Source organism: Pararge aegeria, chromosome 12 (assembly GCF_905163445.1).
Source record: "Pararge aegeria chromosome 12, ilParAegt1.1, whole genome shotgun sequence".
NCBI lineage: Eukaryota > Metazoa > Arthropoda > Insecta > Lepidoptera > Nymphalidae > Pararge > Pararge aegeria.
Window position 1 is genome coordinate 14839173 of NC_053191.1, and position 26102 is coordinate 14865274.

The window sequence follows — 26102 nt, forward strand, 5'->3', positions numbered from 1 at the left end:
TCCTGCATTTGGCGGAGTATAGCAAATTAAGCTTCATTTTCATAATTAGGGAATCGCAATCGCAGGTAGAAATTCTTACTCTTTCTAACTTGTGACGAAAACTAGGATAACCAATTATTAGATGGAAATAATTGTAGTTTAGATGGAAATAGCAGAAGCTATTCTGACGTAACTACATATAACAGAATCTAAGTACACCTGCAGTAGATTCGTTCGATTCGAAGAGTCGTTCCGTATTGGAATTACTCCTACTGGAAAATTAATAAAACATAATGGTTACGGAGTAAACGCAATCAATGTTACTTGGCTAAAGAAATACGAGGACACTAGTTGCGCGGGTTGCCATGATGTTTTGTTTTTTCTGTCTGTGTGTTTCACCGTATCAGCAACCGGTGCGTAAATCGCTTGCTACCAAGTTTGACAACACGCTAAACTCAGGTCCTGTAACAAGAGAAAGGTGTTTTTAAGTTTTATGAGTTTACTAGCTGATACCCGCGACTTCGTTCGCGTGGATTAAGGTGTTTAATTCCCGTGGGAACTCTCGTATTTCCTGGGATAAAAAGGTAGCCTATGTTCTTTTTCAAGTCAAAGGCTAAGGCATGCCAAATTTCATCCTCCATTCCGTTTTTGCGTGATTGAGTAAGAGACATCTAACTTCTACATTTGTAATATTAGTAGGATTAACTGGGTCTGCACTCGCATTAATGAAGTGTTGTTTACCCAATACAAGTTAGTGAAGGGTGTTAACGCAGTGCAAGATAGTTACGAGTTAACCTGTAAGGCGGTATCTATGGCCATTATGTTTCTACACATCGTACCAGAACGCCTAATCTTTTTGCGGTAAGACGTTGTCGGTAGCTTGGTAACTAGCCACGGCTGAAGCATCCTACCAGCAAACACAGAAATGATCCCAAATGCCCCCCCCCCCCCCCCGGGACATCCCACTTAAAACCACAGCACTTAACAATGCGCCAGTTTATGAAATATTGGCAAAAAAACGAAATGCCATTTTCTTTTCATCTTTATTTGTTTATAACTTTTGATTTTTCTAGGCGTCATTCCGGAACCAATGAGCTATCGCACATAATTTTAAGAGCAGTATTTCTATTTTGTACCGTTTTAAACTTGTCGTTAGACTAGTAAGGGCTTCACTTGAGATCAGCTTAGTGACGTTAGTTTTTTGCCGTTCGTAAAAGTCTGAATAAATTGTAAAAAAAACTATAAAACTAAAATATTTTTTTCTGTAGGACGTGGGGTTTTTGTAAGAACTCAAGGCCGTATAACAAATCTCTGGAACAGCGTTTAGTTAATATATTCACCCAACTAAAGTAGTAAAAATGTAATTTTTGTCCTATTGAGGCCTCCAAACTGCTAAATTTTGGAACATACCTCGGAGTTTCGCTATGGATCCGAGCAATATATTGTTGATTGACGATGGACCCCTGAAACAAACAATTGGACAATCCGAAAATTCACGATATCATTCATCAGATTAATTAATGACCTACTTTTCCTCCACTCCACATATACTCCACTATTTTTGTACTCTACTAGCGTCACGCCCCGGCTTCGCACGGGTGCAATTTGGGTCATATGTGATGTGGGTTAGATCGGTTAATGATTGATAATACACTTGCGTATTACATAGTAATTTTGATCTATCTCGGAATGTTTAGCTGGCGCTCGCAATGTAAAAATATGTTTGTTACGACATCACATTACTAATATTTAAATTTCTTAGCTATTCGTTTCTATAATATGCATATTAACTACATATAAACCTCCTCTGAACCAGATTGAGTTATCTATTGCTGTAAAATGCGTACAATCCCGTTGCGTATTTTAAAAGTTCAGAGATTACAAACAGAGGAACTTTGTTTGTATAATAATAATAATAATAAGCTTTATTTAAATCATACAAAGTGATTACAGATCATTAAATCAATAATGAAAATTTATAAAATTATTATGATTAGAGATAAAATAGTAACATGTACTATAATGGTCAATTGTTTTGGTTTATACTGCTAATAATTTTTATGCTATATAAATTTAAATGCTTGTAATTATTTTTATGTACAACATATATAGGAGCGCTTTTGCACTAAAATTTATCCGTATGCCGTCACATCAAAAGACATGACGCTCTCTTATGCCGTCATGGCCCCCTATACGCTACTCTATATTAACTTTTTTTGTAATTTTATTCTATAAAAGCTGTGTCCTGAGGTTTAATTCGCGAAAATTACGGTGTTATTGTTATTTTACTGGGGTGCTATCTTAGCGGGTTGTTGTATAACTGTGTTGTGTTACCGAGGTGTTGTGTTACCGGGATGTTGTGTTACCAGGGTACAGATGGTCCAACTCGTGCAGGTCTGGTCGGTCGGGGCGGTCGGGGTCCGGCGGCGGCGGTCGCACGTGGTCGTCCCCAGGCAGGCACGTCTCCACCATCGCCTCCAGGCAATTCACGAACAGTTCACTGCTCTCAGCTGTGCACTGATTCTGAAATTGTAATCATTGATTGATACCACATAGTCTAGAATAGAAAACTTCAAGGACGCGTCACGTTGGCACGGGCACATTTCGTTACATAAGCGAGAAAAAAATAAATTTACGTTAAGAAAAGGTGCAAGAGAACTATTAGTCTAGACTTGACTTGACTGACGTTGAAACGCACAAGATGACGTTCTATTTTCGAGCACACACGGACGATGCAAAAGAGATGAACAGATTGATAACTGACAGACTGTCAATACTGACAATCCATCTAATCTTCTTGGGTAAAGGTTGCGTTCAGTTCAACACGTACTTTAGTAAAGGGTCCAGCGAATCGCCATAGCCCCCCGAAGCCACAGCTCTGCATATAGTGCAGCTGTTGTTGGCTCGCGTCCTCGGACGCTATCATGTTCTGTGAACGACAATAATTTATTTTTATTTTATAGGTACTTATATTTAGGGACTACTATAATTTTATTAGACTAAGAGTTACATTATTAATTACTAGCTGTTGCCCGTGACTTCGTCTGCGTTTCATTTTGTTTTTTGATGTGACGTGTCGCTAAACCTTGAATGAGGGGTATGCTGCTGTCCGCTGAGGAGTTCTGTCCTCTATCTCCAACCACAGTTTGGGCAAAATTGAACACATAGTATAACCTCTATAGTACAAAAATATGAATTATTTAAATCGGTTATGATTTGTCGGAGTTATGGTGTAAAATCGTCAAACACTCATCTCCTCTCCCAAAGGAACCGAGCTTAATGTCGGGATAAAAAGTATCCTCTATTACTTCTAACACTTCCAAGAATATGTGTACAAAGTTTCATGAGGATCGGTTAAGTAGTTTTTGCGTGAAAGCGTAACAAACAAACTTACATTGACATTTATAATATTAGTAGGGATTATAATATTAAAATTAAACTTATTAACTATGCTCGGCCGATTTGTGGCACGAGCTCTCTGGCCTAGGTCTTACAATTAATTCCCATAGGCAGAGTGGTAAAAAAGGTATCGCATCGCGATTCAAAACTAGCCTCCAGAATTTTCTGCGCTGACTTTACTTGAATATGATGCGATACGGCGGCTTCTTGGTTAGCAGGCATACTATGGCTATCCTGTGGGTATGCCTACGTAACAAGATCCTTGTACACAAGAAAATAGAATATAATAATAGAAAATATTTTTATCTCTATATTATAAGTATTTTTGTGTATTATTCATTAAAAATAGTCATCAGTCATCTTAGTAGTACAAGCTACGCTTACTTTGGGGCTAGTGCGTATATCGTAGTATATTTATTTATTAATTACTGGCCCACTACCGGGCACGGGTCGCCTCCCACAATGAAACGGTTTAGGGCCGTAGTCCACAACGCTCAGTGCGGATTGGTAGACTTCAAATGCTTTTGAGAACATTATCGAGAACTCTCGGGCGTGTAGGTTTCGTAACGATGTCTTCCGTCACCGTTGAAGCAAGCGATATTTTAATTACTGAAAACGCACATAAATTACAAAAGTAAGAGGTTTCCTCTTACTTTTGTAATTGGCTGGCTATTCAAACTCGGCTATCCAAAAGTGAAGTCGAAATCCTAACCACTGGGGTTTCACCGCTTGACTTACTTATATAACAGTATAAACGTGTGAATAATTGTTTTGAAAACGGTGAGTGTTGAGACAGTCATAATGGCAGTCATTATTCAAAAATTGATTTAAATATATCTTTTGAATAAACTTTATAATCAAAAAAGAAAAGAAAAAATCAGCCCCAGGAGGGTATTCTCGGTTAGGGAAAAGAATTTGTCTCTCCTGGGTACCCTGGGTACAGAAGCAATCCGTAAGTGAAACATGCTAAAAACTAGGCCAAAGAGGTAAATATAAACTAAACACAAGTAAATGAGTGAATCTGAGGAGTTTACCTGAATAATACTCTGCACAGCGCTCAGTATGACTTGATCGTGGCAGTGCAGCAACACGTGATTTATTTTCATATCCAGTAGGCTGTGGCTGTAATATTTACATAATAAATGTAATATTTGCTTAATATTTACATAAATATATATTCTTTTATATTTTCGGTGATAGCGCAGTCCCAGTGACGTGCATAGAGGGTATAGACAGGGTATGCAGATGATACAAAATAAAGAAAATCTCCAGTACGAGTTATAAATACTAAAGGGTAGGCTTGTTATAAAAACTTAACTAAAATTTTTTATAACTCGTACTGGAGTTATAATATCTATTTTCGCATCTATGTAGCGATCAGGCCACCAAATTGTACTCTCTTGATATGTATTTATATCTCTGTAACTACTTTTTTTCTTTGGTGTACATTAAAAGTGTATTCATTCATTCATTCATTTATCTACATACCCAGTCTATACCCTCTTTGCACGCCATTGCGCTGTCCACATGGCAAATAAGCCCTATACATAACACCTTTTTGACCCTGTAATCAAAATCAAGAACTCTCCGTAGTAGAGTCTAACCGTTAACGTAACCCATATAACGAAGAACAAATACGTATACTCACATAACTGGGAACACTTTCGGAAACACCACTGAACCTTCAGCAAGATACTGGTAAAGTATCCTTATTTCGTCCTCATCTACAATTTAAAAAAAAATACTACTAAAATAAACATCCATACATATTATAAAACAAAGTCCCACTCCGCGTCTGTCTGGGCGTAAAAAACAAAAAAACTATAGAACGGATTTTTCTATTGTTTTTCTAATAGATAAGTAAATCAAGTGATTCTTGACGAAGGTTTTAGTCTATAATTTATTATGATTATCTGTTAATACGCTGAAATATGTTGGAATGGCTTGGAGCTTTGCTGGAGTGCGCCGCGTAAATTATCTATTATACATAAAAATAATGAAGTACATGTTTTTTTGTAGATAAACACCATTACCTACAAAAAAGTCCGCGAAGCTATACCTAGTCCGAATAATTGTTAAGACAACATCTCCTGAGGATGCTCCGGTTTTGGAGCGAAACGTGCATAGAGGGTACATTGCCGAAGATCTGTTTGGTGTGGAGTATAAAGATTGAAGAAATTATAAATTACACCATACAGATTCTCCTGCTTTTCGCGGACTAAAATGCAAATTAAGCATTAATTAATAAATATTCACGATACCCAAAAAAAGCCCCGGGAAATCAGACCGTGGTAATTCGGAATTACTGCGGACAACGTCGCGGGCAATAAGTAGTTTAAATGATGCACAAGCACTTAATTGTCTTTTTGACCTACTTCCAAAAGGTTAATAAATTCGAATTGATATTCTTTTTCAATGTTTGTTGGATATTTCATAAAATTGATTAGTTTTTTACGAACCTACTGTCCAAGCAATGTACTTTAAAGATCAACATTTTTTTTAACATGAGATTCAAGACTCTCAATGTTCAATTTATTATTGTCTTACCTGTCGTATATTTGACCAACGTAGCCAACACTGTCAACACGAGGGCCTGGGTTGTAAAGTCGACCAGAACTGATGGCTCCAAGAGAGAGTTGCATTCTGGACTGTTTGTTTCCTTGTCCGTTGAATTTTGCTAAAGCAAAAGAAAAACATTTCTGAATATCACCATCCTCATTATCATTTTCAACCCATTGCTGCCCACTAAAGGGTCTCCCTTCAGAAAGAGCAGGGTTCAGCAAGGCTAGCATGGGCAGGAGACCATTATCTCCCCGGGGAAAGGATAACAATTTATTTTCTCCCACAGGTTTATCCACTACAAGAGCATTGGCGCACAAGTGGAAATAATATCCAAATAATAAACGGGGGTAAACTTGTCCTATTCCATGTTACCGTTCTTTAGCAGGTGGACACGTTAATTATATCTTCTTTCGGGGAATATAATCGGGGGATATATTTTTTGTCACCAAACCACAATTATCTCCCCGGGGAAAGGATAAAAATTTGCCTTCTCCCACAGCTTTATTAACTCTCAGAGCACTGGCGCACACGCACAAGTGGAAATAATATCCAAATAATATATGTGTAATAATAAACGGGGGTAAACTTATCCTATTCCGTGTTCCAGTGATTTAACAAGTTGTACATGTTGGTTAATTATATCCCTTGTCAGGGGATATAATCGGGGGATATAATTTTTATGTCCCGCCCGTGCTAAGCCTGCTTCCTGTGCTAGCCCCACAGGTACACTACGCTGGCAAAGTGCGGATTCGTAGACTTCACACGCCCTTGATGACAATATCTCAGACATGCTGGTATTCCTACACCGTTAAAGCAAGTGATATTTTAATAGAGGTGCATGCCGGGGATTTAAGTAGTTCCTTCCGAAAGAAAGTCCAAAAACACTTGGCTATCATTATCATAACATTAGCGGCCCACTACAGGGTCTCTTCTCAGAATGAGTAGGGTGTAGGCCTTAGTCAACTACGCTAGCCAAATGCGGATTAACAAACTTTGAGAATGTTATGGAGAACTCTCAGGCATGCAGGTTTCCTCACGATGTTAACCGATAAAATGTTAAAATATAAATTTTGTTGTTACAATTCATCATCCTCATAATTATAAAAACCCCTAACAGGCCTACTATAAGGCGGGTCTCCTACCACAATAAGAAAGGGGTAAAGGCCGTTGTTACACTTACCTTTGTAGAATTATCAGGATAATCGACTAACTTTGAAGCTGGTCGTTCACTTTCGTCAACGCTGCCCGATGAAGCGTGGCCCTCGTCTTCTACGCTCTGAAGATAAAAAGGCCATTTACAAAAAAAAAAAAAAAAAAGAACAATTAACGGAATTAGATCGCATAAATAGAGATAGGTGGATACTAAGAGCCTTAGCCAAACACTCGACTTCATCCAAACTTATTCTGGACTGTCAAAATGCCCTACAAACCCTATCAAAATCAAACAAAGTGACCCTGAAATAAGTACGAGGTCAAAACGGAAACACAGAAAACTAACGTGGTTGGCAACATCACAGAATGTAGTAGTACCAGAACCGATCTTACCTATACCCTTCAAATAATGGGGCAATGAACCACGGTGTAATGTTTCGCAAGATTTTTTTTCTACTTTTTATTCATATGCACTTTTGTAATATTTACCAAACCAAATTTATATAACAAACATGTATGTTTGTTGTATAAATTCGACAAATCCAATCCTGCCCTTTAGTAATTAAAACCGTTTTAATAGCCTGCCTGTCTCATTGGTCTAGTGGTTAGTATGCTCAATTACGGATCACGACGTCCTGGGTTCGAATTCGGCTCGGGCAAAATTACATATGGTATTGTATATCTATATATTTAAAAGAAAGTTGTGTTAGTCACACCATTTATATCTCAAGGACGGCTGGACCAATTTCTATGATATTTGATTTTTTGGATTCCTCTTAGACCGGAATAGGATAATAAGTATTAAAATATAACATTCAACAAAAAAAAAAAGATCCGCGGTACGAAGTTCGCCGGGACAGCTAGTTTTTAGCGTCCAAACGTCACGTCTGGCTTCACGGAAGATCAGCGCTGTGTCTTAACAGGCACTGCAAACATGCTGAGTGAAGACCATTTTGGGATCACACCGTTCCTATAATTGTTGTGTAGACTATTAAGTTGTATTTTAATTCTAGTGTGTGTATATCCAAATAAAGTTTTTCTTTCTTTCTTTCTTTTCTATTCAAAGAATTTTCGGTTCGGTAAGTTTACCCGTAGTTTACCGTACCCGGATATATGTATATAGGAAGTTTGCGGTGTCAGCTCTGGTTATATTCGACGGTAAATTGGCGCAGTTCGCAGCGACCATGCTTTCCGAGACTAAGGTTCGATTTCCACAACGGAAGAGTGTTTGTGTGATGAGCATTAATGTTTTTCAATGTCTGGGTGTTTTTCTGTTTATCCCTACTAATATTATAAATGTGAATGTAAGTTTGTTTGTTACGCTTTAACGAGAAAACTACTAAACCGATCTTCATGAAACTTTTTATACATATTCTTGGAGGTATTAGAAATAATATAGTGTACTTTTTCAAAAAAAACAAAATAACGTAAGATACAAAAATGTTTGTGAAAAAATCTCATATATAATCTCATGTATAGACTATGGGGCTAGATGGCGATGTGTTACTGTCGTAGTATATTTATTATTTATTTATTTAGCACTTAACTGTGGTAAATAAAGCCCACCAACCCGCATTGGAGCAGGGAGTGGGTATATGCTCTACAACCGTCTTTCCTATGAGAGACAGGGTCTGTGGGAGTTAAAAGGCCGCGGATGATGACGGAATATTAGGCAGACCAAACAGGTAGTTACAGCTTTATTTTCACGTCACATTTATTCAGTAACTAGCTGTCGCGCGCGACTTCGTCTGCGTTTGATTTTTTTTTAATGTGGCATTAAATTTAGTTGTAGTTCTAAAAAAAATTAAAGCATTCGCCAAGCCTTAAATGAGGGGTTTGCTGCTGTCCGCTGAGGAGTTCTGTCCTCTATCTCCAACCACAGTTCGGGCAAAATTAAACACATATTATAACCTCTATATGTAGTACAAAAACAATTATTTAAATTGGTAATAATTTGTCGGAGTTATGGTCTAAAATCATCAAACACTTTCATCCCCTCTCCCAAAAGAACCGAGGATCGGTTAAGTAGTTTTTGCGTGAGAGCGTAACAAACAAACTTACATTGACATTTATAATATTAGTAGGGACGTAGGGACGTAGGGATATGTACTCCTTATTGTGTAAGTCTATTATATTGTACTCTTAACTTTTGTGATTTCCCGTCTCTCAGCTAATTTGTGATCCTTTAGTGCAGGTAGACTGGAAGTGATCACTCATATTGATAAGGTCACCTTTTGCTTGTGTTATTTTTAAGTTTTAGAATGTCAATCTTTTAGTCATAACGCAACGCAACGCAATAAAGTTATTTAATAATAATAAAAGGTAACGTTAAAAGTCTTTACTTACATCCAAAACGCTTTCCAAGTCTGAATCCCTCGCCGCGTCTCCCGCGGACCCGTGCTGAACGCTGTGTGCACGCCCTTCGATATCCTGCATTACATTTGGTACTAATTACCATTATGTATGTTTGAAACGTGACATTTACTTGTGGAAGCGTGAATCCAGAATTTACAAAGTGCTGCAGTAAATACTTACAGTGGTAACTTTAATTAGTTATGGAATATGATTACTTCGCACATGATCGATTAATTATATAACATGATTGAAAATTACTTTATGTATATTATATTCAATTTTTTTTCTTTTAAATTTGTGCCATAATACAAACTTTATATATATATATAATTAGTTTTTTTTAGACTATTATGTCGTAACGAGCACACCAATAGCCCTGCTAGACTAAAAGCCTCTCCCAATGGAATTGTTCGCCCATAATGACTAGGCAGGGCAGACGGGTTGGCCCGCTATCCGTTATACTCATAGTCGCCTCGTACAACACCCGCGGGAAGAGAAGGGGTGGTGACAACTTTACTCTAATCTGCCATAACCACACAATAAGACTTTAGTGTTAGTTTTTGAGTGAACAATGCGACATTGGCGTTAATCTGTCATTCTGTATTTATGAAAAACTTCACGGTTGTTGGCAGTATAACTTTACTCCTGTGCCACGTTTTTTTAACTTGAAATAGTCAAAGAAGAGTTGAGAGTCTAAAAAACGAGACAAATAAGACTGACATTAGTCTGTCATTCTGTGGATCAACGAATATCTTTGGTATGTGGTGAGCTGAGAAGCGAACCATAAAGAGCTATACTAAAAAGTTCTTCGTACTGTATTTTATTATTATTTTTATTTTTATTATTCATCCATGTCAAAACCTTCAACCTTTATTTAAGGTCTTTCTAAGCAAGTCTATATACACAGGGTCCCCCTAAATCCAGCGCCCCAGCTCACTGCGGCTTCGTGCTGAGTCGGAACCCTAGTTGTCCACATGCAGACTGTTCGTATTTTTGTTAGTTATATTTTTGTATACAATTGTAAGCAAGCATTTCTTTCTTTAAACTATACTCCATACAAAATTGACAAATTCACCTTTACCGCACTTTCGAATGAATAGATCAATTAACTTGACACAAAGAGCTCAGGGTCAGCTACATACAAGCAACACTAGACAAAATTTATTCTGGATACACACTTTAAAAAAGATACAAACATGGGATAACGCCAGCAAAGGGTGAAAAAACATTTTATATATTTCTTACGGTTTATTATATCGATAGCGGTAATCTTAAAAAAATACCACAGTGTTACTAAAGTGAGGGGGAAAAGCAGGTTTTTTCTTTTTAATTAACGATCAACCCATACATATCAGTGTCCATTGCTCCACCTGTCAGGGAACATGAGCGTTCCGGAAAAGGCATGCTTGCTAAGCGTCCGTTTGAGTTGTTATTAGCACTATTAAATTTAAGACATCAGTATTGTTACTATAAACGAATTAAGCTCTGATTTCCAAGGATAGCGGTTCTTTTACACAACGGTGAATTACGTGACTATTATTTTCTTAATGTTATCAAATTGGCTTGGATTCAGGGCGCGGTCATTGGCACCGTAACGTAACGATGAAAATAACTCAATTGAAAAAGAATTATTGTTGGCGTGAAATTAGAGAAATTCATTTGTTTTTCTCATGGATACGTTTTGATTGGCGTTCGTTAAAAAAATGTAGCGGACTCCGCATAACCAAACTAGATGGCGCCACAGAAATCCTGCATCGCGTTAACGAAGTGTTCACAAAAATTAACTATAAACACAGCTTCCCCCGGACCCCGGTCCCCGAGTACGATCACCCGTTCGGAGGAAAATCTTCCTATTAGTACGGTGGAGCGCATCACCATAGCTCCCGTACAAAGAAGATGACCGACGGTGCGTTAATACGGCCGTGAAACTTTCCACAATACTTTACTGTCTTCTCTTGTCCATATATTACAGCCGCTGTATGACGCCAGCGCTTTCCTAGGAAACCAGGGCTTTACCGGCTCACAACATAGCACGGGTCACAACTTGCCGTCGCCAACTAAAGACCCCTGTGTACAAACTGTAAAAACTCCAAACTAAAACTGAAAACACCGATGACTAATCCGGAAGTCACTGATATGTCTGAACAGGCACTAAATTAAGGCACAGGGTATTTTAGGTTACTTACCTTCTCAAACCAATACCACTCAGTGAAATTAAGCTAGCTTAAATTTTTTTTTGATTAATGACCATTAAATGATAACTGATTGTTTCGGACACGTTATATTGAAATGCGATTGTTGTATATAACGCTGTAAATTTATGTCGAAAAATCACATTCGATTATTCATAATCTTGATATTTTACCCTAGGCGGTCCAATGGTGTCCTTCGAAGTAGGCACTGAAAAAGATCTCTGAGTCTTAAAACGCATTCTTGCCGAGGTCTAGTATAAAGCAGTGCAAAGCGGTTTTAGACATGCACAAACCATTGATTATATGATTTTGTAGGCGAAGTGAGTACATATTCGTTTTTGATAATGTATTAATTCATTAAATTTATTGTAATCGGTTTTATTTATTATAAGATGTTGTTTATATCATGATTTATAAACCGATCGATTTGCATTTGCGTAATAAACATTACGTTATTACGTTAGGAATACGTCACAGGGGATACGAAACGAATACGTGTGGGTGTGTGAGAGAGACAAACATACGAACGCAACGTTTGCACAAGTCCATACAAGTTGCATGAAAGAACATGACAGAATGGTTAGTTACTGAAAATAGAAAGACAGTGGTTATAGATAGAAGTGATTTTTGGAAGATATTTCATTGGTTTCATATCATTTATGAAAACTTATTATATTTTTTTCTTCATTATAATCGTGCCACTAGAGGCCGCGGGTCTCCTAACAGAATGAAAAGGCCGTATTCGACCACCAAATTCAAAAATTTAAAATTTAAAAAAGAAATCAAAGCGCCGGGCAAAGTGCGGACTTCAATTGACTTTGAGAACGTTATGCAGATTTCTCCGACAGGTAAACGGGCTAGTAACAGGTTCTCGAGTCGATCGATGCTTAAGGCCGAATGTGGGAACCGGTTCTTAGCTAAGTGTCTGTTTTTTAATACGGGATTAATCAGGGGAAATTGTAGAAACAAAGAGATCTTCCATAAATCACATAGAATACAGATAAAATACCACAATATTGTTATATAGAACACTCGCTAACTATGATAATATACAAATATGTATAGCCAACCGTCACGTTGTTTCTACCATTTACGTGCTATTTCTATGAGAAAAATGGTTGGTCATAATTTTCATAGCGCGCATGTTAGCCCCAATAGACAACAGTTTAAGAATTGATTCATGATAATCAGTCTTAACAATACAAAGATTTACAGATTATTGGGGTAAGAATAAAGAGGATTCTGGGCAAAGAAAATAAGCCACGATTATATATTTACGTCTAAGCATCGAGGGAAGCTGGGAAAAATCTTTATTGTAGAGGGATAAGCTATTTCTTTGTACTTTTAATAATTATGATATTTTGTTTAAAAATGTTTCTGTAGAAGAACAATAACTCTGTTTTTACAGTAAGAATAAAATATACGTTAAGTATGAGGCAGGAATCAAAGTGTGATATATAGCTAAGAAGATAAACCATGATAATCTGTTGGAAGAGTATCCAGATTTTACAATAACACGATTAGGAATTTACTTATAAGTATGAGAACCGAATAAAATGATTCTGAGCTAAGAAAGTAAATGTCGATTATCGTTTTTAAGTGTACCACAAATACCCTGGTATTTTGGTGCATATTCCAATTCGATTTTTATTTTTTGGGCATACAAAATATAGAAAATATTATTATTAAAAAAAACGCTTGGCTATACATAAATAAATTATTATGCTTGACAATGATGAGAGTACATGATTCGAATTTACCAACACATAAGCTTTACTTTTTACTTATATACTTTTCAACATAAGGCCAATAATAACAAGCCAATTTTTGTTGCCAATTTTTCTTACGATGCGGAGGAAAGATAGGTAGAGCTAAGATAGTATCGGCTATTTTTTAAATTTCTATTTCTAAACTCGATATTTAGGTTTAGATTGTTCACAACTGTCACGATGAATATTTTGTGAACATAAGATAGTTCGGTAACCGTTTTATTGATGTGACATTTACAATAAAATCTGTTAAAGTTTGAATTATTGTTTGCCTATATTTTCTGAATTCTAAATTAAGTTTTTATCGGATATATTTTTCAAATATGTTTTTTTTTCATTCCACTACAAGTTAGCCTTTGACTGCAATCTTACCTAGTGGTAATTGATTATGCAGTCTAAGAAGGTAACGGGCTAACATGTCAGGGAGCCATACTCCTAATCTGATTCTACGCAACATCGTACCGAAACGCTAAATCGCTGTGCGGCGCCGTTTTTGTTTTACTAGTGTTAGGGCCGAAGCCTCCAACCACACAAAAATTCAATAATTTAAGTACATACATATAATATGTATCATTAAAAATGAGCAATATCTTCTTAACAAATAATTTTATATTGGTTATATATGTTTGGATATCCAATGCAAAATAATTCTTTCCAACGCATTTAATTAATGTTCGAAATCAAACTAAACACCAATCAATCGAATATTACCGACCACAAATATTACAATAAATATGACGATATTGCGAATATCGGTGTTACCTGGTGGGACATTAAGATGAGATGCGGACTGTGACTTCCGCTACTGGATTGTAGTGTGGGAGATTTACCTGCGAATTGACATCCGTTGTCTGCCATTAATTGTTTGGGAAAGCTTTAAGCCATATTGAAGCGAAACTTTTTTAGAATAGTTGTGATGTTAAACTCGATGGGCAGTGGCGTGCATAGAGGGTATGCAGATGATATAAGATGATGAAAATCTTCAGTACGAGTTTTAAGAACCTAAGGATAGGCAATTTAAGAGTTATAGAAAGCCTACCCTTGAGTATTTATAATTCGTACTGGATATTTTCTTCATTTTAAATAATCTGCATACCCTGTGCATACCCTTTATGCACACCACTGTCGATGAGGCGAAAATGCGTCACGATAAACATAGAAATACGTAAATGTATGGAAGAAAATGAGATAAAAAAAGAGAGTACATTACATATTTTGTTTCTACATGAGTTTAGTTTTTTAGTTACCCTGGAAACTTTATATAATTTTTATGCTTGGTAAAAAATAATAAATCTTAATTTATCCTTACACTTCTGATTCTCTTAATCTCTCATAGGCTTTCAGAAGTTTCACTTCTGCCATTTGTGAATTAATTGCACTGGGTTTTTCTTTTATATGACACAATTTTCAATCACGACTATATTTTCACAACAAACCGACATAATAACAAATATATTTATATATATATATATATAGCACAATTAAAGGGGAAAATATTATTTTGTCGAACGGAGTTGTTTTAAATTTTAACTTGAGTTTTTTAAAGTTACTCCAACGTTTTGAGGATTCTTAAACAGTCAAAAATTTGTTAACGGGCAGTAATTGGGCGAGAATAGTTTTCTTACCACCATGGAGCATGGAAGACAAGGCTGCTTGATCCAGGATGTCCCAGGATTTCTGTCTTCGGCCGTGACACGATGTATGGGAGGACTGTGGCTGGATAAGCATTGAGGACTGTGGAGGACAAGCAATAACGTAACCATTTTGGTGTAGCTTTCATTCGTTTGGAATTAATGAAGGAACACACTTTATTGCCCACCAAACACAAGAGTTTAGATATATAAGGAAAAAAACACAACACAGCGTATACAATTTGGCGACCTTGTCTCTTCCAGACCACCGATGGCGATTAAATCACAAGAATTTCTAAGAGTTCGTCTCATCATCAAACCATTCCCGACCTTCTACAGAGCACGGATCTCCAAGTGCGGATTGGTAAAGTTCACACGCCGTTCAGAACAGTTGTAAACTCTGAGGAACTCTCAGGTTTCCTCACGATGTTTTGCTTCACCGTAGGCAAGTGATATTCGAATTGCTAAAATTAGAAACGCACGTAACTCCGGACAGTTAGTTGTGCGTTGCGAATCGAAAGCCGAAGCCAATGTCACAGATATAATAATATGATTACAATGCAAAATCAGAAGAATAATATTATAACAGACATTTATTACAATATGACATTTTTTTTTAAATTTTACCTGATGATGTTCTATCGCGGGGCAGTAATGATCACAGTCGTCAGGCAGCCATTTCGGTAGAGAGTGCTTCACGTGGCAACGAGATCGGACCTCTTCGCTTACACATACGAGTGCTGTAAGTATGTCGCGTTAGTAAACTTTGAAATGATGAAGACATTTTATCCTTTGAGTGTTTTTATTATAAATATAAAAATTATAAATAATTAATATTTATTTAATAACTAGATATGCCCTACGGCTTCGCCCGCGTAAATTTCGGGATGCAGCGTACTGAAAAAGAAAAAAAGAAAAGAAAAGGGTTTCTTTTTTTGGATGCAGCGTACTGCTACATAGTCTACACCTATAGTCATACATAAGATTTGTGACAAACATTTTTTATGTTTCGTAAAAATAAATATATTTATACTTAATATAAAGTATCTTATGTTACTTCAGATACCTCCAAGAATACGTGTACAAAGTTTCATGATGATCGGTTAAGTAGTTTTCGCGCGAAAGCGTAACAAACAAACTTACATTTACTTAATCACGTTAATTATTATTTTTAAATATTATTTGTATTCAATTTTTATTTTGATTGCTTGAAACGCACATAACTTAGAAAAGTTCGAGGTGCGTGCCGGGATTCGAACTCGCCTCCCAGAAAGTGAATTGGAGTCCTACCCACTGGGCTATCACCCCAATAGAAAATAGAAAATATTTATTAGAAAAACTCAGTACAATAAATCTTTGGAATCCTGACCCCTAAACTAGATCAATCCTACTAGACAAATCCCGTATCTTAGGGGCCAATTGCCTTCCCAAACATTATTGATGCTGTGCGAAGTAAATATTCATAAGTGATTGTGGTATTACCAGTAAGGTAGGCAACAGTGCGCGTGGTGGGCTGGAACTTGTCCCGGTTGGGCCGCGCCGCGAGCGACAGCAGAGACGCGAGCACGCGGCACGTACGCGACACGGTTCCCGGAGCTGGGTGCCGGAAACCCTTCAACAAGTGACCAACCAGCGCGAAGTGGAAGTTTGACCGGAAACTGAATCAAGGTATACAGAATTATGGTTACACAAATAAATAACTCGCTTATGGATGAACAACAATAAGACAAAATCAACCAGTTATATAAGCCGGAGAAAACTATTATTTTAATTTAAAAACTACAACTACAATGGTGTGTGCGGACCAAGGTGAGGCTACTGCGACATTGGCATGGGGCAGTAGCAGCCAATCTATTTGAATAAATCCATGTGACGTCATCCGCTTGATAGTTAGGGATCCCATAGCATAAATAGATAAAGTATTTACAAGCATAGAGGAAATGAAAGAAAAATTAAATACAAAAAATGTCTATTTTCTACAACATTTTTAAGACCGAGTCAAGTAAAATTTCAGTTGTAGCTTTTGGTTATTGAACAAAGTTGATTTTACTTTTTTGGGTGCTCAGCTAAACCTTTTTTACCGATATCTATCGTTAACCTCCCCTTTTTTTTAAGTCGCTTTAAAATAGAATAATATTATACAAAAGCGGCCTTAGATAAAGTAAGACTCACCTCAATCCAACTGCATGATCCAGTTGTTTGAAATGCCATTCCAATGGTTCTCTAGTTTCCAACATCACTTGTTCAAATGGCTGAAAATAACAATGAATATAGTAATATTTATTTATATATTTTACAGATTTTAGTTCATATAACCCTTCCTGTTGAATAACTCTATCGATTGCCGAAAACTAAACAAGAGTGCGTTGCGTAGTTTTAAAGATCTAAGCGTACAAACAGCAAAAAATAATGTAAAGATTTACGTACGGTAAGTACGATTTGACAGCCGATTGGCGCAGTGGACAGCGACCCTGCTTTCTGAGTATTGACTCAAAAAGCAGGGTCGCTAATGGAACCCACGGCCATGAAATCGGCCATGGCCGTGGGTTCGACCCATAACACAAGCTAACGCTTACTTTGGGGCTAGACTGCGATGTGTGTACTGTCGTAGTATATTTATAATGTACTGACCTTGTCATCGAAAGCGCCCTGCGAGTCCAACGTATGCAAGTTCTGTTCCATCAAAGCGAGACCAGCCGCGTAGAGTATAGGTTCATCCAATTGCAATACAGATAATGCGACCCAGAATAAGGCTTTGTGGATTGGAGATTCCTATAAATAAAATAACTTTCTTAATAAAAAAAGTTGACATCTCTCTGTGGATTTCAACAAAACCCGGGACTCGTGGAGAAATTATGTACTTTTCACACTTGTACCGATATAAACTATTTTTTTGGAATCCTACATTACAGATTTTATTCTTTCGCCTGTTCTGCAAGTCTTTAGGAATGTACCATAAGTCGGAAAAAAATAATATGTTTAATAGTTATCCTAGTATGGTTAAACACCCTACCGAAAATACGTGCCGCTAAACGATTAAGCGTTTTGGAACGACGTCACGCAGATACCGATTAAAGAGCTCTTCCGACAAGAGGGTTTGCTCAAAATCCGAGGGATTGACCGAGCTGGGTAATGTCGCGCAGATACCGATTAAAGAGCTCTCCCGACGAGAAGGTTCGCTCAAAATCTGAGGGATTGACCGAGCTGGGTAGCCACCCGTCTACCCAGCTCGGTCAGTCCTTCGGAATTACAGTAAGTCAGGTCAGTCCCTCGAAGTCCCTGAGATAATTGTAGTAGCACATAGGACGCTACTGTCCGATCTTCGTTACTATCTTCGATACTGCATTAGTCAACTCGTACGCCTCCGCCGGGAAAATGAGTGGTAACAACTGTATTCTAATCCACTGTCTTATAAGCTATTGATGAATACAAAATACTTACAGGATACAAAAGCGGCTGCAATCTTGTCAAGCACATTATAATCGCCTCTAATAACGCCAGGTCGTTTAATGATTCCAATGCCTTTACAAGTATGCGCAGGAGTTGTTTCATGTCATCGTCTGTTACGTTTTTACCTATAGAAAATGATATACAACGTTTAAATGAAAACCGAAATATTACTACACATGCTTTAGAGGTACATTATTTACTGTCTCTGAGAAATATCTGTGAAACCGAAACTCTTATTATTTTTGAGCCATACCACTGCCATAGTTTATCCTGAAAGAAATCAGATACAGCCCTACATGCAAAATTAAATCAAGAGACTCATGTCACTTTATTAGGTACGCCTCGCCTAGCGGTATGTACTATGCGCGTTCCGATCTGTTATCTTTAATAGGGTTGTCATAAGTAAACACTCCGAATATTTTGAATTTGTTTGCATGGAAAAATAGATATACTCATTTTGATTTAATATTTTGACAGGTGATTCCTTATAAAATATACTTATGCACCCTTCAACAGTATTTCGTCATTTAGTCACACGTCATATAAGTATTGATTCAATCCCTTTGTCTTTCCCCCCTTTTAATAAAAGTGGCATTGTGATGTTGTCAGAAATGGTAGAGGCATAACCTGTTTTGATTATAGAGGTTAAGTGGGTTTCTACACATCGTTCTAGAACGAATGATGTGACGTTAGTTGAAGTGTGACCAAACACTGCGTTACTATTCTGACGTTATGTCTAGTTTATTAATAAGGACCTTTGTGTTTAAACTCATATTCATCATTTCAACCCATTACCAGGGCTACATAACTCTACAGGGCACGGGTCTCAACTACGAATGAGAAGGGCTTAGGACTTAGTGGACTTCACACACCTTTAAGCATATTAAAGACTACTCCTAGGTTTCCTCGCAACCTTTAATAGGGTTGTCATAAGTAAACACTCCGAATATTTTGAATTTGTTTGCATGGAAAAATAAATATACTCATTTTGATTTAATATTTTGACAGGTGATTCCTTATAAAATATACTTATGCACCCTTCAACAGTATTTCGTCATTTAGTCACACGTCATATAAGTATTGATTCAATCCCTTTGTCTTTCCCCCCTTTTAATAAAAGTGGCATTGTGATGTTGTCAGAAATGGTAGAGGCATAACCTGTTTTGATTATAGAGGTTAAGTGGGTTTCTACACATCGTTCTAGAACGAATGATGTGACGTTAGTTGAAGTGTGACCAAACACTGCGTTACTATTCTGACGTTATGTCTAGTTTATTAATAAGGACCTTTGTGTTTAAACTCATATTCATCATTTCAACCCATTACCAGGGCTACATAACTCTACAGGGCACGGGTCTCAACTCCGAATGAGAAGGGCTTAGGACTTAGTGGACTTCACACACCTTTAAGCATATTAAAGACTACTCCTAGGTTTCCTCGCAATATTTTTCTTCACCGTCAAAGCAAGTGATATTTTTATTGTGTAAAAAAAGCACATAACTCCGAAAAGTTGACAGTTGCATGCCGGGGATCGAACTCGAGTCTCCGAAATGGAACCAAAGCCTTAAACACTTGGCTACCACCACTGCTCAAACTTTTATTACAAAGTTGATAGATTTTATACATTTCACGGTGTGATGATTTCTTATAACTGAGCGTGTTTAATCGGAGAAACCAAGCTCTGTATGGAGGAACCTTCATGGAAAAATTGTGAACACATACTTTGGGTTTTAGCTTAGAACAAAACTTGTTATTACTTATATTTAGATAAAATAAAAAATAAAAATTAATGTTAAAGAGATTTATTACGCCTTCCTAATAAAGCAAGGTGATTAGTTGAATAAGCAATATTCCTATTTTGAAAGACGCTATCTATATAAGTGTTACTAAGGAAATGTACTTACTTATACAACCGAAAACTATGAGCGCTCTTGGTTGCAAAGCCGGATTGAAGCAGAATGCAAAGCTTTTTGCCAACGAAGTCCTGCAATAAGATTCCGAAATTAGTTAACTATTAACTTTTAGTCTCAAGACATTTTCAATATTGAAAAACTAGCTGTATTAAACATATTACAACTAGATTTTAAACACTCATAATAAAGCTAGATTGGTTTTCTTTTTTGTTGGGATTTGTAGTTCCCAGAACAACCAGTCGGATTTCAAAAATGTTTTTTGAAACTGAGAGCCCAATTTTTAAGGAAGGCAGGCGGGTGAGTGTCTTCGATGGGTCGGGGTATGTTGTGTAGGATAGCGGAAGAAAGTATAAGAAGTTGTATGCGGACACAATTGCAGGGACACGATATATTCCCAAATGAATCCTTCATAGTACTTTTCACGTTTGTTACTATTCTGATAAACGGTTTGCCAAAAATATACGATATGTTTTTATAATTTTTATAAATGCATTTCTGGAAATATTCCGAACCCATAAAAATGAGAATTATAAGTACAGATAAATAAATAGTCACCAAGTTTCCAACCAATCACAAGTGGGTACGTCACGCATACACGCTTCCATAATCTCTAGTAGTGCGTCCACGATTATCTCAAGCGACTGTAATGGCAGACGTTCACGGTCGGACTGCGATCCCGGAGCCAGTCCGATGTGGCCCCCCACTCCCGCAACACAAGGTATTCCAGCGGTCAAAGGCCCTATGCTGCCCTCAGAGCAAGTATACGAGTCAGAGTACCTAAAGGAAAAAAAACATCTTATTTGAAATTAAGGCGACATGCTCATCGTGGCATTAAAAAAACAGACACCTATTTCATTGACCATCTTCCTTCCTTCTCTTTCCTACTAGGGTACTGGTAATGTTCAGTGTGCTGGTTTGTCACTACAAAGTCATATACCCAGCGAAGAAGAAGAGTATATAAGCCTACATTCCACATAAGCATCACCATTATATAGCCAGAGCAACATTTTAAATTGGCCAACCACCAACATTTGTTAGGAGATGAGCAGACCAGGAGTTTTTCACTCTTTGTTCACGAATCAAATTTTACTGTCGCGAAATATAAATATATCTAGATAGAAAACTTTCCACAACAATCTAAAGAGTAATTATATTTTGTCTCGTTTTTGTACTTAGATCTAACGAAGAAAAAAGCTCTCCAGAATGATCTAACTGTAACTTAAACAACTGAACAATTATCACGTTATCTTTTAGACTACGTTGACATTGACGGAATTATTGCGTATCAAGCCACATTACAAAGAATCATGGAAAAAGAAAGTAGAAGAATCTGAACAGTTAAAGGCAGAGACTTTAAGATGATACCTTAATTTTATAAACGTAAGTAAAGGTGTATATAGCTTGCGCCATTAAGGAATAGATTTATAAAAGGCAGCCGTTGTCTTGCTATTTCTTTCGCACAAAATACGGGCGTTAAAAGAAATGCGAAAATTGTGCGAAAGAGAAAGCGCGACTTCGGCCTTGTTTTGTGGATCTATTCTTTAATGGCGCGGGTTAAAATAACGATCGTAATGTCAACCTGTGGACTTCCAATGACGTTCTAGGCAATGACATTTGTTCTAAATTACACTGTCCTGTGCCGTAGTAACAATACAAGGTTAAAAATCTAAAACAACTTACCAGTCAGCCGTATGGCGATTATAAGGGCTCCTGAAAGCAGTGACGGCTGCTGACTTGACCTTGGAAATTCCAAACATTTGGTAGAACTTCGGCAGAGCGAACTCGTCGAGTGACAACATTAGTAACCGTTGGGTCTCCTCTGTAAAACCTTGATACCAATGTCTATTAATAGATAACGTTTGCTAGGATTCTAGTTTTTTCATTGTGTCATGGTGCGAGTGACTGTCATGCTCTCAAATACTGAGGAAGCAAAGCAGTGTTTGAGGGAACAAGGAGCGTGCTTCGTTAGGGTAGGAAAGACATTAATGACGCCTAAACCTGGTTAGAATGTACAACCTTGGATCACGAGGGTAATGGGTTGGAATTCCGAGTTTGGCTATACATTTATAGCTTAGTTACCCAAGAAATTGGCGGTGTCAAGCCCCATGTCTCGAAGAGAACGATAAGTCGTCGATCCCGTTTATTGTCACTAACGTTTACGAACCCACATGAGCAGCGTTATAGGTCTATGCTCTAAAACGATGATAGGTCCTATTAAAGAGGAGGTCTGTGCCCAGCAATGGGATGTTTATAGGCTGCGCATAATGCCGAGTAAACTTTTATACCGCGGGAGGACAGTAGTTTTAAGCAAAAAAATGACCTTGAAAAAACCTTTGTGATAAGTAAAAATATAAATAAATTAGAGTTGAGCTTATAAAGAGCTACAGTCGCCATAAGACTGCTATAAAAGGCATTAACTAAATTCGGCAGCGGCGTTAGGTGAGCCGTAGTATAGTGGTTAAAGAGCTCAGGCCGCATATGCCAGACAATTTCATTCTGAAAATTATTATATGCATTTTAAATTAATATAATTGATAATTCCTCCAAGTATAGGTAAAATTACGTATAAAAAATGATGAAAAATTATACTTTCTCATCTATATGATGATGGTGATAATAAAAGAGAAACTTACCGGCGAATGTCGGTGAACTGCAAGTGCATAACGAATGTATGATGTTGATGACCAGACCGTGCGTAGCGGCACGCATGGACACCGTACCGGAACATACCAGGAACGTGACCGTGTGGAACAGATACGGGAGGTGGCGCGTCACGTCAAGACAGTTGTTGAACGACAACATCAACTGTCAAACAAAAATTACCATTGAAATCAAAATGAAAGACATTAGAATAAGGGCTTACAAATTAACGTGGCCCAACGTTGAAATACTTATCCAGTTTTTTGACACACTTCGACTGACATTTTAAACGACGGAGCGTGACAATATACTAATGACTTGCACGAGTGAGCATTTATATCACGAATACCTTGCTTACAAGATTTGTATCCATATCTACATTCTGGTTTGTTCCGATGATGTGCCACGTTTATTTGTAAAGCCATTATTGTCATTTGATTCTACCTGTATCATTCTGACAAAAAAATGCTTTGACAAATGTTTGTTCCACAAAACTAATTTGAACGTAATTTACAAAACATTAAATTCACCCGAAGAAATGGTTTACTGTGTCCGAAAAGGAGGTTTTATGGAGTCAAACGTAAACTTAGTCATTAATAAAAATAACGGACAAGATTTTAATAGGTTATTTAGAAAGCCAGAAGCTAAAGGTTTTCTTATTTTTTTTATTCTATCATAATTTGATAAGCAAATGTCTGTTTTTGGTTATCGTGTATTGAGTATAGAAACAGTTGAAGCTTACCAAGTATCTAGCGAGTATCGCGATGTCATCCCACATCATGTGCTGTTCCAGCATCGCTGTTGGTGAATGACACGTTTTGTCCACCACCTGCCCATTTGAAATTAAACCTTAGTAAAAGAAGCTTACAGATTTATAACTCCCATCATGATTATCCACTCATCACAGATCTACTATAAAGCACGGGTCTCCTCTCAGAATGAGAGGGGTTTAGGCCGTAGTCCACCTTTGGTAGACTTCATATATCCTTGAGAACATTATGGATAACTCCCAGGCATGTAGGTTTCCTCATGACACATTCGCTTATATTAAAAACGCACATAACTCCGGAAAGTTGAAGGTGCGAGCTGGGAATGGAACCCGATCCCTCCGAAAGGAAAGGCAAGCCATACCCACTAGGCCAGTTAAAGATTGACAACCTTGTAAGTAATGTTTTAACCATTGCTAGCCAAGAATTTTAGAAACAAAACAAAAAATACCAGTAATACAAAATAAAACAAAAATATATTAAAAATAATAATATTACGTAACTTACAGAGGCCGCTGTGACCGGTCCAAGAATATTACTAGGCAGTTTGGATAGGGCCTGCAGGAAATCAAAAGTAAAAAAAAATATAACTAAAAAATAAAAACAAAATGTAAACAAAACTCAAAAGTTCATAACAAAAATCCAAAACATTTTAAAAGTACAACACTTTTAAAATGGTATAGATTTTTGGTATAGAGCTACTTGGAAGAAGGACAGTAACATAAAATCCTGGAAAAATAACATTCCCAAGAGTGGTTTGCGGGAACAATCGTTTATTACTTATTCACCGCACGCACGGGTTGGAAGTATTGGTTTGGAGTTCAATTTAATCTTTTTTCTATTAACTTTGCAAATTAGTATATCGTGACATCTTTTTCTTACTCTGCACATCCTTCCAATAACTTTCTTCGAAACCAGCTGCACGTTAGCTGACGCGAGTGCTACAGCCGTGTCAGCCATTATTTCTATCATTGGAGACCCCAGACCTGAAAATGTAGATGAATAATATGTATCAATACGGTGTTGACATTTTTTATAGTTCGTAATTTAAGGGAGAAATCTGAACGTTGAAATATTTGACCCGGAATTCATAAGAAAGATACAGATAATATTTAGGATCAATTATATGCCATAAATTATAACTACAGTCATGATCAGGTTAACGTGCATGTATACAAACCATAAATCTATATAACTACAAAAAAAATATTTTAATATTATGAGGGTGAAAGTTTAGATGGATATTTGTTTCTTAAACACGCCATTGCAGCTGAACGGACATGGATGTTATTTAGCAGATAGATTATTGTCTGGAATAGTACATAAGCTACTTTTAGTCACGGAAAAATGAACGAATACCTTGGGATAATTTATTTACGTTTTTACTCCGAAGAAACCGCGAAAACAACTTTGTAAGATACGAATTCGGTTTATCGTAATGCCTGCTTTTTGTTTAGATATAATATACTTACCAGAATTAACACTTCTTTGAATAAAACTATCCAAAACCATGTCAATGAGTTCTGGCACCTGGCCGATGGAGCCCCAGATCTTGGCTTGAACTGATGGGTACATCTCCGTCTCCTCGATCGTGAGGGTGATCAGCTTCTCGAGGATTTGTGCAACTTGATTTTTGCGACGAGATTCTTCTGATGGTTTGCAGAATCTATAAAATTTATAAGTGTTTTTAATTATGATTGCCCGCATCCCGTAAACCACAAACATTGCGTAAACCACAATGAGTTCAGGACTTCTTCAGTAAAAGAAGGAACTCAAAACAGTGGGATACAAATGGCGGCCTTATCGCTTACTACCGGGCCGCTTTAAGATGAGAAAACCAAAAGAAACCCGAATTGGGGTGTATTTTTATTAAAAGATATAATATTAATATAGTAATATATAAATCAAATAACACTCAAAAAATAATATTAGTGATAATTGTAAAGATAATATACAACGTGTAAATGAAAACCGAAATAATACTTCACAGGCTTTAGAGCTACATTATTTACTGTTTCTGAGATTTATCTGTGAAACCGAAAACCTAATGGTTTTTGAGTAAACCACTACCGTAGTTTCTGCTAAAAGAAATCAGAGCCCTAACATCACATGAAAAATTAAAATCATGTGACTCCTGTCACTTTTTTACGCATCACGTAGCGTAGGTACTATGCGCGTTACAGTCTTTTATATTCAATAGGGTTGTCATCAGTTAACACTCAGAATGTTTTAAATTCGTTTGTATGGCAAAATAAAATTGCTTCTTTCGATTGAATATTTTTACAGGATTCCT

At 37.0% G+C, this 26102-nt stretch overlaps 1 protein-coding gene across 1 annotated transcript in view; it reads right to left on the reverse strand.

The window, feature by feature from the left end:
- Positions 1–292: 292 nt before the first annotated feature.
- Positions 293–26102, reverse strand: part of LOC120628062 (neurofibromin) — a 61416-nt gene continuing 35606 nt past the window's right edge. The window contains exons 44-66 of the mRNA XM_039896262.1: positions 25282–25475; positions 24692–24795; positions 24317–24367; positions 23785–23871; positions 23036–23207; positions 22083–22230; positions 20958–21179; positions 20394–20473; positions 18481–18614; positions 17671–17811; positions 17212–17291; positions 16522–16697; positions 15667–15779; positions 15034–15142; positions 14171–14238; positions 9439–9522; positions 7121–7216; positions 5926–6055; positions 5027–5102; positions 4413–4500; positions 2810–2908; positions 2346–2502; positions 293–441 (exon numbers count right to left, since the gene is read on the reverse strand). Of these exons, the coding sequence (XP_039752196.1) occupies positions 383–441; positions 2346–2502; positions 2810–2908; positions 4413–4500; positions 5027–5102; positions 5926–6055; positions 7121–7216; positions 9439–9522; positions 14171–14238; positions 15034–15142; positions 15667–15779; positions 16522–16697; positions 17212–17291; positions 17671–17811; positions 18481–18614; positions 20394–20473; positions 20958–21179; positions 22083–22230; positions 23036–23207; positions 23785–23871; positions 24317–24367; positions 24692–24795; positions 25282–25475 (2668 nt within the window). The 3' untranslated portion in view covers positions 293–382. The remainder of the gene's footprint in view (positions 442–2345; positions 2503–2809; positions 2909–4412; positions 4501–5026; positions 5103–5925; positions 6056–7120; positions 7217–9438; positions 9523–14170; positions 14239–15033; positions 15143–15666; positions 15780–16521; positions 16698–17211; positions 17292–17670; positions 17812–18480; positions 18615–20393; positions 20474–20957; positions 21180–22082; positions 22231–23035; positions 23208–23784; positions 23872–24316; positions 24368–24691; positions 24796–25281; positions 25476–26102) is intronic.